The sequence below is a fragment of the Phaseolus vulgaris genome, chromosome 1 (genome assembly GCF_051622355.1).
Source record: "Phaseolus vulgaris cultivar YP4 chromosome 1, ASM5162235v1, whole genome shotgun sequence".
Lineage (NCBI taxonomy): Eukaryota > Viridiplantae > Streptophyta > Magnoliopsida > Fabales > Fabaceae > Phaseolus > Phaseolus vulgaris.
The window spans coordinates 3,456,843-3,470,209 of record NC_143498.1 but is presented as its reverse complement, the minus strand read 5'-3'; the positions used below and the strand labels follow the sequence as shown (position 1 = coordinate 3,470,209).

Here is a 13,367-nt window from a genome sequence, read left to right as displayed (position 1 = left end):
GTTTTCCATCTTTGTTGTTTGGGTGGAATATTTAGTTATTTTTTGGTTCTGTGAGAAATAGAAGGAAACATGGGAACTACATCTTGGTTTACCATTCTATGAGTGTGATTGTTTATGAAGTAACGTTTTAGGAGAATAAAAAAAAAATATTCATTACCTATTCCAAACAAGTAATGAGATATTATTTTTACCAACCTTTTAACTTTGAAGTATTTGTGGTAAAAAGGCTACCTTTTTTAAAAAGGTTGAAAAAATGTATTTCTTGCAAAAGGAAGTCATGGTAAAGATTTTGAGCTTGATGAAACTCAGTTAGCAAAGAAACAACTAAGGAACATGAGAGAGATACTAAGAAATGTTTCTTTAAAGTTTTAATGTTAACATAAAGGTATTCAACCTTAATAGTTATGATTCAAGAAAAAAATGTTGATTAAGAACAGGTAAATGAACCAACAATTGAGTTAGTTCGACAACCTATGAACCCAATGAAAGAACCTCTTAAAGCATCTAATCAGGTGCATTATGTATTAAATAGATTGAACTTGATGTGATGCTTACTGCCATGATCTTTTTCACTTAAGTGAAAGGATATTCGTTTGAAAAAAAAGAGATCTAAAAACTCAATTTCTCAAACGTATCAATTATCACTTGAGCAACAATACAATTCACTAGGAACGCTCATTTAATGTTTTATGTTGGACACCTATTTAGTTAAGAATTGTTCAAGTAGGTGACTATGCATAGCCTTTCAACAGTACCACCTATATAAGGCTGTAATATGTATTCATTGACTATCCATGTTCTTTCTTTTATAGCTCTTCTAACTCCACAATTCCATATGGTATTACATCTAATGAATTGTCCAAATAATTTAGACTTCTATTTACTAGGAAAAAGCTTTAATCTTAAATTGAAAAGTAACACATTGAAGTTGCTATTCAAATTTGAGCAATGTAAAGTGACCTTTTTCCAATTGAGAACAAAATTTGTTTTAACACATGTTCTCAACATTGTATTAAGATTTTTCAAGAAAGAGTCATAACATTGTATTAAGATTCTCCACGAAAGAGTCATGAGAAGTCATTTATGAAAATTTATATATTCTTAATCGCAATAAAAAAAAATAACAAACATACACTATTGAAAGGTAACTAGAACAATTGTATAATCCAACTTTCTACAATTTAACACATCCTCCAAATTTGTGAAAGTTTTAGGGAAATTAATTATTTTGCTATTGTCATCCCTTATTTCTTAGGAACAATTTGGACTAGGCTGAACCAAGCATTATCAGATATTGCACATGTTATGCCAATTTCAAGCAACTTCATCCTTTATTTCTTTACCATTGCCTTCATTGTAGGATTGAGGTGCCTTTGGTGTTAAGATACATACTTATAATCTTTATCCATTAGAATGTTGTGCAAGCAGTATGAATGGTTGATTCTCTTTAAATTAGAATTGCTCCAGTAAAAGAATGCATTCTTTGTAAAATCTACCATGAGACTCTCCAAACGTCACATCATATAACATGTCGTGAAAAGTGAAACATAAGCTACCTAAATAATGTAACATTTTGAAAGAAGATATCTCATTATTAATGTCCAAAACTCCTTATAAATCCACATTGAAAATCATCATCCTTGTGTTACCTATCATATTTACCACCACACTCATGATACCGAGAGAGATATTTATCACCGTACTCATATACTCATAGGGATATTTAAAATTGAATATGATTAAAAATATATCTAACTAATAAATCTATTTGAATAACTCAAACATGCAACTCAACCCCACGTATGATTATTTATTCATCAAATCAAACGATCAGATGAAATTTAAAAAATATATAATATTATTTAAGTACTTATATAACTAATTATATATTTAAATAACTCAAATATGCAACTCAACTATGATTATTTATTCATCACTAACAATCAAACGATCAAATAAAATTAAAGAAATATAACATTATTAAAGTACTCACTTGATTCTCATATGCTATCCATTCTCATATGTCTTACTTATTTAATTCTCATCTCATAATAGCAATGCTCTTTTTCAAAGAAAAAGATATTTAAACCATAAGCTTTCCCATTAAAATAATATATTTTTCCCGTATGAAATTATCGGATGTATAGAACAATTAATAATAAAAATATGTTTAAAATAACATTGAGAATAAAATTATAAATTTTAATAATAAAATTATTTTTAACTAATAATAATAATTTATTAAAAATGACATTTTCATTTTTATTTTGTTATCACATTCTATTTCCTTTTGTTTTAGAGTATTTCCCTTCTTCCACCATACAATTTCATTTTGTATTTAGTTGTAACATATTTCTGTATCTCTATTTTTTGTTTGGGTTCTCTAATTTTTGTTTTTGTCGTGTGGAACATAGATTGAAAGAGGTTTAAAGTGAGATATTTGGATGATGATGAGTGTGGAGTTGAAAGTGAGGAGTGAGTGTGCGGTGTTTTTCACATGCCTGAATTTGGTTGGCATCGTTCAATCACTTGCCCAACAAGTTTCCACCGCAAAACAAAATATTCCAACCGGACCCACTTCTGTCAATCATACATCCCACCCTTCTGATCTTCCTTCAATTTCAAGGACACAGACAAAAACGGTTCTGTCCTTTCTGTCCTCCTCCATTACCAACTCTCTCACATTTTTTTTAAGGTTTCTCTTTCATTCTCCTAATCACTCTATTCAACTGCACACACAAAAACCATTCACTCTATCATTTATCATCACAGTAATCCAATTCAAATAATTATTAAAAAAAAAAACATAGTACTTGGACCCATTCCTTAACAACATCTATAGAAAAATATTTTATGAGGAAAGCACTCTATTTCATGTTTTCATGTTCTGTTCAAGTTCTGTACAGTGCCGAAATTATTACTAATTTTTACCCTTAAGTAGAGGGAAACTAAAATTTACTTAAACTACAAAATAAAATAAAATAAAATTCTCTTTCTGACTCACTTTCTCTACCCTGTGATTCATCGTCCATGTCCAGTTGGCTCGGTTCGATACTCCAAACGACGCCGTTTCTTTCCTTCTCACTCGATGTTGCTGATTCCCATGCGCTTCACCACCGCGTTTCCAATGGCTTCCGTTTGTATTCTCAATCCATTCTTCAGCTCCATCCCTGACATGTAACTCCTCACTTCCTTCCTTATCATCTCTTGCATCACCCTCAAAAACTCCGCGTTGAACAATTGCTTCCCACGCTCCTCAACCGCCGCTGGAGGGGGAGGCGGCGGAGATACTGGCGGCGGCGATGACGCCGGCCGCGGTGCAGCAACAAGGCTAGGCTCGGAGCCGAATCCAGGGAGACACAAACTCAGTGACGTTGCTGGATCGGAGGGGGAAGAAGCGGTTTCCATGAGATTGGGCCTGCAACGGGCAGAGGCGGAAGGAGTCGACAGAGCGGGCTGGCCCGGATCGCTTAACTCAGACCCGGATGGGCTGCTCGGGTTTAAATAACCCGCGCCGACGCTGGCGGATCTTTTAAGCGGTGGACGATCGGTTACATCGAGACTAACGGCGGAGCATTTTCTCTTGAGAGTGGAGTTCCAGTGGTTTTTGACGGCGTTATCGGTGCGGCCGTTGAGTAAACGTGCTATGGTGGCCCACTTGTTACCGAACCTACCGTGCGCCCTGACAATAGCATCGTCCTCTTCCGGCGAGAACGGGCGGTGCTCCACCTCCGGCGAGAGCTGGTTGCACCACCGTAGCCGGCACGATTTCCCGGATCGACCCGGAATAGACTTGCTTATCACCGTCCAGTTCCTGGGCCCAAGGGCCTGCACCAGCCTCTGCAGCGCCTCGTCCTCCTCCGGGCTCCACGGGCCCTTGACCCGATCCATATCCCTGCTTCCCGATGCCATGCTAACAGAGTTTAATCATAAAAACATAATAAAGAAAAAATATCAAAATTAAAATTTATGAGCGGAGAAGAGGTGTTTTGTGGGTTGTGAGAAGAAGGGTGGGGTTTGGGGGAGAAATAGAAAATGCAAAAGGGATAAGGATGACCGGTTGGGCAGGTTGATGTGACCGGTTGGGTCGGTTGTGGAAGCAGTTACTTGCATACAGCTGGCAAACTAACACGCGTGGGAGTTGGAGCCTCCTCACGGTTACACGTATGATCACGCTATCGGTGCTGCCTGGTGTTTTCTATAAACCTAACTTATTAACTAATTTACTTAACTAATCTTCTTCTGCTCCTTGCTACACTCAAACTCCATCAGATATTTTCATTATTAAATTAATTACAATTATTAATTATAATTAAAAACACAATCAACTCATTCATTCAACAATATATCCTCTTATTGACTAAGACGGTTGAACCGTTGCGCATTCTAAATTTACTCTAACCAAACGGTAACCTCCATTTCCAACGGTACCCAGTTTTATTTCTAAAAAACTGTTACTCACTTTAATTAATCATTACTAATTAATAAAATGTGATTTAGTTTAATTTTATATTTTAAAATACTGTTTAACTGAATTTTTAAAATACTGTTTAACTGAATTTTTAAAATAAGTTAAATCTACTAATTATTTCCGGGTATTAGATTATATTAGTTACTCTCTAAACCTAACGGCTTTCTCTCAATCATAACTACTAACCGTTACAGATATGGTCTTCGAAATCTAAAATTAAACCTTGATTGACTGCTATTAGAGTTCTTTTATGTCAAATAAAATATAAAATAAGAGATTGTTAATATTTATAGACGTTTTTCTTAATTAACAGTTGAAAATTTGTTAGGAAACAGTTATTATACTTTGAGATGTTATGGATTTTTTTTATTAATTTTAGTCGTTTAAAATTAACTGTAAAGCTTGATGTCTTTAACGTCAAAAAAGGAAATGTGAATAAATTAGGTAAGTTTCACTTTTATTTCAAGAGAGTGTTGTTTTTTTTTAATAAATTTCAGGTGAACAATAAAAGTATGTGTTTAAAAGCGTATTGCTAACCAATAAAGCTCAAAATCATTCATAAATATTTTTTTATTTGACAGCAATAAAGTATCTTTTATTATTTTGTGAATCTTGTTGACCTCATTCAAAATATTTAATCAATTAGAATGTAAATTTGTTACCTTGCTAGTGCAAAGTATTGTGGGGCTGATTGATTTTGTTTAGTAAGTTTATCAACCTGATGGAAACTTTGTAGGTTAACAACAAAATAAACCATTAATTGAATAAAAAAAATTGGTTATAATACTCTTTCTCTCTAGTATTTTATTATTATTTTATAATTGCAAAAAATATCTATATTTGAATTAATATTAGTTAAGAAATTTTTAAGGAAATATGAGTTTTTATTATCTTAAAAAGAATCTTTTAATTGTATATATTTACCATTTAAATTTATAAAATAATTAATATTCTTATTTTTTATATTTTATCTTAGACAAATATTTCTAGTCAAATATGTTGATATAAAATATGTTGATATAAATTTATATTTTAAATAAAAATTTAAATTATAAGAATTTATGAAAGTATTCTATAATAATTCTGATTTAAAAAATGACATAAGTTGCACCATTAAAATTAACTCTACGTACTCGATGGTGGTAAATTTGACGGAGTCTACACCAAATTGGTAATATTTTAAAATAGACACAATTGTGTTTTTATATGCATAAATGAGTGTCAACGGACAAATTTGGATAGGTTACAAAGCATGTTTCTTTATATTAGTGAAGTAAAAACATCTCTCATCACACTTATTTTTTTTATGACTTTCCATCAATAAAGTATCATATTAGCTTAATTTTCCAACTTTGGGGTCTAACAATGGTTGTTTTGCTATGCATTGTTTATAATTAATTACCATAAAATTATATGCATCATTATTGCATACAATATTTTCTATTAGCAAATATGTATTACATAAAAAATAAATATTTATCATGTATATATTATTTATGTATTAAAATTCATGTATCATATATTTATCATGCATCGTATTTAATGTGTTTATCATGTATAATGTATAATCTATTAAAAAATACAATATCATAATTTTTGGTGAATGATTTTTCCACTTTGTTGATTATGATCAGTTCAGTTTACTTGTTATGTTACGTGTGATTCAAGTTAGATCTTACTTGATTTTATCACCGTATGAATGTATTTTCAGTTAAATTGATTGAGTCGGTAAGTTCATTTTTTCCTTCCACTTAGGGTGGGTTAAACACACTCTAGAGACTGTATATACATTTTTTTGTTATGTATGGTTTAGATCGACGCAAACTATTTTTAATACTTTTTTTAAAAATATTTACCTTCCACCTATAGTGGATTAAACCCACTCTAAACCTTATATAACTTTTTTTATGTGTGGGTTAGACCAATATAAATGATTTTTAATAATTTTTTTTAAAATATTTAGCATGAGTTTGCAATATTCTAACATTTTATTCTTACCACGACTTGACCCACACTATAAGTACATTATTATATATTTTTCCGTCCATTTGGCCTAGAGTCTCTTCCATAGGCCAACGCAAAATTGAGTAGCTTTCAATCATACGACATAGGCTTTTTAGTCGAAGCAAGATGGAATCTACTAAAACTTTAAGGTTAGTTTTGTTTGGTTAAAGTTTGTTTTTGGAAGTGAATATTGTTGTAGATTTATTTTAAAATATTTTACACATCTATCATGAATAGTTATTGTAGTCTTCTGAATCTAGACTAAGTTATACAATAACTTAAAAAGAATCATATATAGTATGATGTACATAATGTATCAATATCATTGTATTATCAATAAATCACACACCACAAAATTACAATTAAATCATTGTTAACCAAAATGCAAGAATCATCAATGACATCCCAATAAAATAATGTAAGTAATTACACTTAAATAGATACCAACACTTTGATATATCATAAGTCTATTGAAAATTCATCCTTGTCTTTTAATATCAAGGTAATTCATGCATATATTTGTATTAATTTAATGCACAAATTGTATTAATTTAATGCACAAACTTTCTTCTGCTCCTCACACCTTATATCTTGATTATTTGATTATATTTATTACTGAAACACAGAATATTCATTTTCTTAATGAGTTTCATGCTTAATACAAAGACTTTTGGGTCGGCACAATGTCATCTTAAATATCTTTACTACATATGCATAAAGGGCAATATACCCACAAAGCACAACATGCACATGAAAGGCAACATATCACATAGATATCATAATATATATATATATATGTGTGTGTGTGTGTGTGTGTACATCTTTGTGTGTGATGTAGTCCAATGCTCTTGCTTGTTGAATTAAGGATGGAGAGGTAATGGAAGACTTGGATGAAAGGAGGTGACCGAATGGTTTTAGGGTTCGATGATGATTATGGTGATGCTTTGAAGAGGAAGTTGGTGAGGCCAACCTTCCAAGGAGCTCACTTAGGTCGTGTAGGCTTGCAATCAATTGGAGACTTGAGAGATAATGGATTCTATTTCATAATTCCTCATTCACATTAATATCAAATCTAAATACATGGTTGAATTATAGGGTATTTATAGATGAGGGTAGTTTGCACCTTAAGCTACCATAACTCTAGTTAAGTAGACTTAACTATGATGGTTTAAGGAAGTCATGTGCACTCTCTTAAGGTGCTCTAGAAGCCCTTACTTGTGTGACAAGTTAGAGTTTCTAGAGTATCCTTATTTTATCTATAAAATACTCTAAGTGAAGTATAAATCTTATACAATTTATTTCTACTATTAATTCAGATAGTCCATTTGTCTTTTATTCTTGTGTATTAATTGGTGGCTTTGGATGGTCATCCATCACTGTGTCACACTAATGCATTCAGGTCTCTTTCTTACACGAAAACACATAATATCATCATTACAAATGTACTTGTTGTGTCACCTCCAACAAGTTATAGAAACATAAACCAGATTATTTCATCAATATTGGAGTGACTATGTCATCACTTAAGCACCATCACTTTTTTGTATGGTCTTACATGTTTCAAAAACTTTTGCATCATTTCCACAACTATTTTTAGAGTGATTAAACTATAGTTTAAGTGTAACATATCAAGAGGAGAGTTGTCTCAACCTCTTACTCACTTAAGCTACAAGTATTTACTTGAGTTATATACCCTATCACTTGAGCGTTCACGTTATTGCTTGAGCATTCATATTGTCACTTTATATCCATATTTTGTTTGAGTGGTTTATGTTGTCCATAATTGTTGCTTGAGTGATTCATGTTGTCACTTGAGTGTCCATATTATCACTTAAGAGTCCTTATTTATCGTTTGGACAAAGTTTAACTCACGTGTATATATATATATATAGTCAAATCCTTCCAAAACTTAATTTTATGCATAATAAACATTAATTTCGTGTATAATTTGCAATTATTCTCACCTTTAAATACAATAAAACACTTCTCACACATTTAAATAATAATTTTATTAACTATAAATAATGCAAGTAACATGTTTATAAGAAGTCTCACTACTCTCACTTCCCAAAATCAAAGTGGATTTGTGGTTAGTTTACAAATATTAAAACATATACCAATAATATCTTTCATTTATAAAACACTAAAAAAATAACTTGATATAATTGTATCTTAATCATTTTTAAACTTAAAAAAGTTAAGAGAAATTAGATTATTTAGATAAATAAATCTTGTAAGAAAATAAAATAATGAAAATTGTTTTATACATTTTCAATTCTTTATTTATTTATAATATATCTTTATTAAAACTAAAATTTTATAAATCTCAATTTCACTATTATAATTATACAAGTATCTCCATAGGCTCCCTTGTTATAAAAAAAAAGTAATTTAATTAAGTCAAACACTCAAGTTTTTATAAATTAAAAAGTAATTCATTTTCATATATTTTTAATTAAACACTTTTTTTTCGTAATAGTATCTACTAGATAAAAAAATTCAACCCTAGAGTTGTAGTAAACAAGTAAAATAACGAAAATAACATATTTTAAAAATGAGAGGATAAATAAATAAAAAATATATTTTGGAAAGTAAAAGACATGATTTAACCATAAGTTTTAATGATTTTCTATTAATAACATTAAAATCTTATTCTTTTGGAAATTTTTTATTAAAATGTTGTTTGATTTCGTTGTGCAGATTATTTACCATTTAGAAAGTAATATTATTTTATTGTCCACATATCTTTTATAGAAAAGTTTCCTCATGTATTAAAATTGTAATTTCCAAAAGTTTAAAACAGAAACAACTTAAAGTTTTTATTGTAGGTTTATTTTGAAGTTCCAAAATATAATGTTTTCAATGTCAATGATACACAATATTATTATATAAGAACTAAATAAATTAGTGTTAAAACTTTTTAAAATAAAATATTTTTTAAAAAAATGTGTTAAAAATGATGAGAAAGAAAGATAAGAAAGATAAGAAAGAGAAAGATGAAGAATGATGTGTATGAGAAAGGACAAAGTGAAGTAACAGTCATAGTCATGGAGATCAACCCTTACAGTGCCGTGTCAGCAAAATCCAGCCTGTCATAACGCCAAAGTCACACATTCCTAACGGCTTTCTTCACCGCAACACCACTAACTTTACCTACACCTACCCTACACCTACCTTCATTCATCAATCTTCAAAAATTCTATAACATTTTTAATTAATACAATAATTTTTAATTAAAATGAAATAATAGAATTTATAAAATGGAATAAAGAAGAAAAGTGATTAAATAGATGGATGTAATTTTTATGTGTTAATAACTTATATAAAAATAATAATTTTCTTTATCTCACTCTTAAATTTTAATTTCATATTTGTTAAAACTGAAAAATAATAATAGAGGACAAAAGTTTATATTTTAGCATATTTTAAAAAGTATATATTACAAAAAAATTTGATTTTAATAGAAAAATCATTACTAAAAATAGAAATGATTTTAATATGAAAATATTATTATTTAAAATTCAAAATAAATAATATTAAACAACAACTACAGTTGTTCATAGCTATTAGTATTAATATTTTTAAAAACAAATTAAAATAGTGTTTGAGTTAAGAAGAAAAGTGTGTGTTTGATTAGGAGTATTTGGATGTTTGTGGGGACAACCAAAACTCCTACAAAAAGAAACTCAACTTGCAGATTTAAAACGTAATAAACCAAAATAGAAAAAAAATATGTTTAAAAGGGTTTATTATTTAAAATAATTAAATTGCGGAGTGGACCTTTATTCAAAGCGAAACAGCTGTCTCTAACTTCCACTCGTAACTTTTGTATTATTTTTGACACGTGACACAAATCAAATTAATTTTTAAATAATAAAAAAAATAAAAAGATATGTTAGATTAGATTTATGAAGATTAAATTATTTCTTAACTGACGTGTCGGATATACAGAGACCGACATATCGGATTGATTAAAAAAATATTTATTAAATTTCTAATAATTATATTACGATTCTAATCTAATTTTTAAAAAATATATTAATTATTTTAAAAATTTAAATTTATTAAATAAATTTTTAATATAATTATAAAAATAAAGAAGAAATCTTTTTGATTTTCTTCTTAAAAAAATAAACTGAAAAATATTTATTAATTTTTACCATTTATAAATATATAATATATTTTTGCATGCGTACGTCCTTTGTCTGTACTATTATTTTGTTCACTTAAAACAAATCATGCCTCACGTGACCCTTATCACTCCTATCTCTCTAATAATATTTATATAGTAAAGTTAAATTATAAAATTTAAACTGGAACGTTACGCTTTTACTCTTTTTTTTTTTCATTTGAATAACTATATTAACATAGTTATTCTTTAATATTAAATAATATATTATTTGTTAAAATATAATGAAATCCTACAAAATTATAATTGAGACTGCTTGACTAAGAATTGTGACAAAAATGGTTTCGGATTGATTTGTGTATTGTCAAAATAATATTTTATTAAAAAAAATCTTGTCTCACTTTTACATATTAATCTTTAATTATTAGATATATTATGTCTATAAAATCTAGGGGTAACAAAGTGGGCAGACTGTGCGGGCCGCCTCGCAGGGCGGGTTGCTTATTTCAACCCGCTGGCCCGTTTAGGCCCGTCCCGCATAATCCTCAACCCGCGCGGGTCAAGTGTGGGGTGGGGCGGGTTGGCCCGCATAACTTTAAAATGTATAATTTTTTTTTCTCATTCCTATATTTTCTTCACGTAGCTTTATATTTTACATTCCAAAATTTTTAATAACATCTTACTACGCATGTTTCATGGAAATAATATTATGAGATCATCTACCTAATGCATCTAAATAAAAAAATTTCAAAATTTTTATTTAAAAAATTATTATTTTTAATAAATATTTCTTATGCGGGCTGGCCTGCAGGCCGCGGGCCAACCCTTATGCAGGACGGGTTAGAAAAATAAGTCCGCAAATTCTATGTGAGGCAGGCCAACCCGACCCACTTTTTGCGGGCCAAGTGCGAGACGGACCAGCCCGCATTGCCACCCTTAATAAAATCTCTGCTTTTTTTTTCCTTTTTTTTTCTCAACCTCATTTCTAGTTTCCAATAATTGTTTCTTATAACTCTATAAACGAATCAAGTTTAACTTAATAAATTTTCTTTTTAATGTCCTTTCAGTTTTATAAATCCTTTTTAGTATTGTGTTTTCTAATTTTTCTTATGAATGTTTTGAAGTTTTATAAGTTTAATAAAATAAAAAAGGTAATATCTCACTTGATATAGCTTGAATGATTTTTCTTTGGTTATTGGAGTGTATGTGTTCCAACTTCTTTTTTATTAGAATATTTTTTTGGGAAAATACTATTCAATTAAGAGAACTTAAATTGTGTTTGGATGAAGACATATAAGATTGATAATCATAATGACCTTGTATTGAATGTTTTCTAAAGTTTTTCACTTGGTAAATGATAACTCGTTTAAGGAATTATGTAGAATTGTGATGACATTTTCCTTAATGAATCTTAATTCAAAAGCAATAGCTAATTTGGGTAATTAAATTCACTCAATTAACTCAAATTAACTTCATGAAATGAAATTCAGTTTTTTATTTTATTTTAGAGCAAATTGTTCAACTATATCTATAGTATCATAAGAAATAACTGCAATTTCCCTTTAATATATAAAAACACCAATTGATTTCAAACTAATAATACTTATGTAATGTATCACAACTAGGATTAGGTTTAGATTAGGTATTACATTTCTTACTCTGAATTTAAACTTATGCCGTTATGTATATTATATATAATTATATAAATATGAAATAAAATAAAAATTTCATATTTTTATTACTTATATTAATTAAAAATGTATATAGTTAATTGATTTGATATTTATAATTTAAATCACAAAAAATAACAACATTTAAATAATAGATTTTAAAATGTCAAATTAACTAGAAAATTAATTTAATTTTCATTAACAAAGTTATTGTATTTTTAATTTTGATATTATTTTTAATTATAGCATAAACAACAAATTAATTTATGATTTTTTTTAAATATAAAAATAAATTGAAGTTAAAAAATATATGAGTTTTTCTTTAACTTTCTCAAGTGTCACAAAACATGACTAAGATGAGGTTGGATTTAAAAGTTTTAAATTTGTATTTCCTTATGTATAATAAAAACTAAAATTTATTGTTCTATTGGCGTGGCTGAGGTACATTTCACACACTAACGTGAAAAAAAAAAACTCATTTATCACACACTAACATAAACAAAATGCAATTAAAATTATTAAAACAAAAGACTAAAAGGGTTTTTGAATTAGGTTACATTTTATGTATGTTTTGTGTTTGTCTTTTTCTTCTTATCAAATGCCACTGCTAAAGCATGAACGTTAGTGGGTAATCTTTATCATTTGTGTTCATTTGAGTATAATGCAAGTTGGTCAAAATAAGAATGTTTATAAATTAAATTGTAATAACAAATACTAATATTTTTTTGTCTGAATTTTTAGTAGGTCGCAAGTGTATTTCCACTAAAAAAATATGGGAGTTTATTAACAAGTCACGCATGCTCACAAATCACCTTAAATTTCAAATATTTAAAAAAAAACAAAGATATCATGATTTTACTAAATTTTCTTCAAGTATGATAATAAAATAAAAATGAGTGTAAAAATAATTTTAAAATATACTAGAAGGGATAAAAAAAATAACAACAAACTTATAAGCTAGGTGAAGTAAATAATAAAACAAGTTAAATATTACTAATAAAATAAATCTGGTATAATTTCAGTAAAATTAACTTACGAATTAGTCAAATGTATTTTAAGCTATATGTTGACATGTTAAAAGTACTCTTTAACC

The 13,367-nt window shown here is 28.7% G+C and overlaps 1 protein-coding gene across 1 annotated transcript; it reads right to left on the bottom strand.

The window, feature by feature from the left end:
• Window positions 1-2,215: 2,215 nt before the first annotated feature.
• LOC137816531 (transcription factor MYB44) lies at window positions 2,216-4,017 on the bottom strand. Its single transcript, XM_068619707.2, has 2 exons — window positions 3,005-4,017; window positions 2,216-2,729 (listed from the first exon to the last, which is right to left on the bottom strand). The coding sequence occupies exon 1, from the start codon at window positions 3,910-3,912 to the stop codon at window positions 3,082-3,084; it is 831 nt and encodes a 276-aa protein (XP_068475808.1). The 5' UTR covers window positions 3,913-4,017; the 3' UTR covers window positions 2,216-2,729; window positions 3,005-3,081.
• Window positions 4,018-13,367: the final 9,350 nt, after the last annotated feature.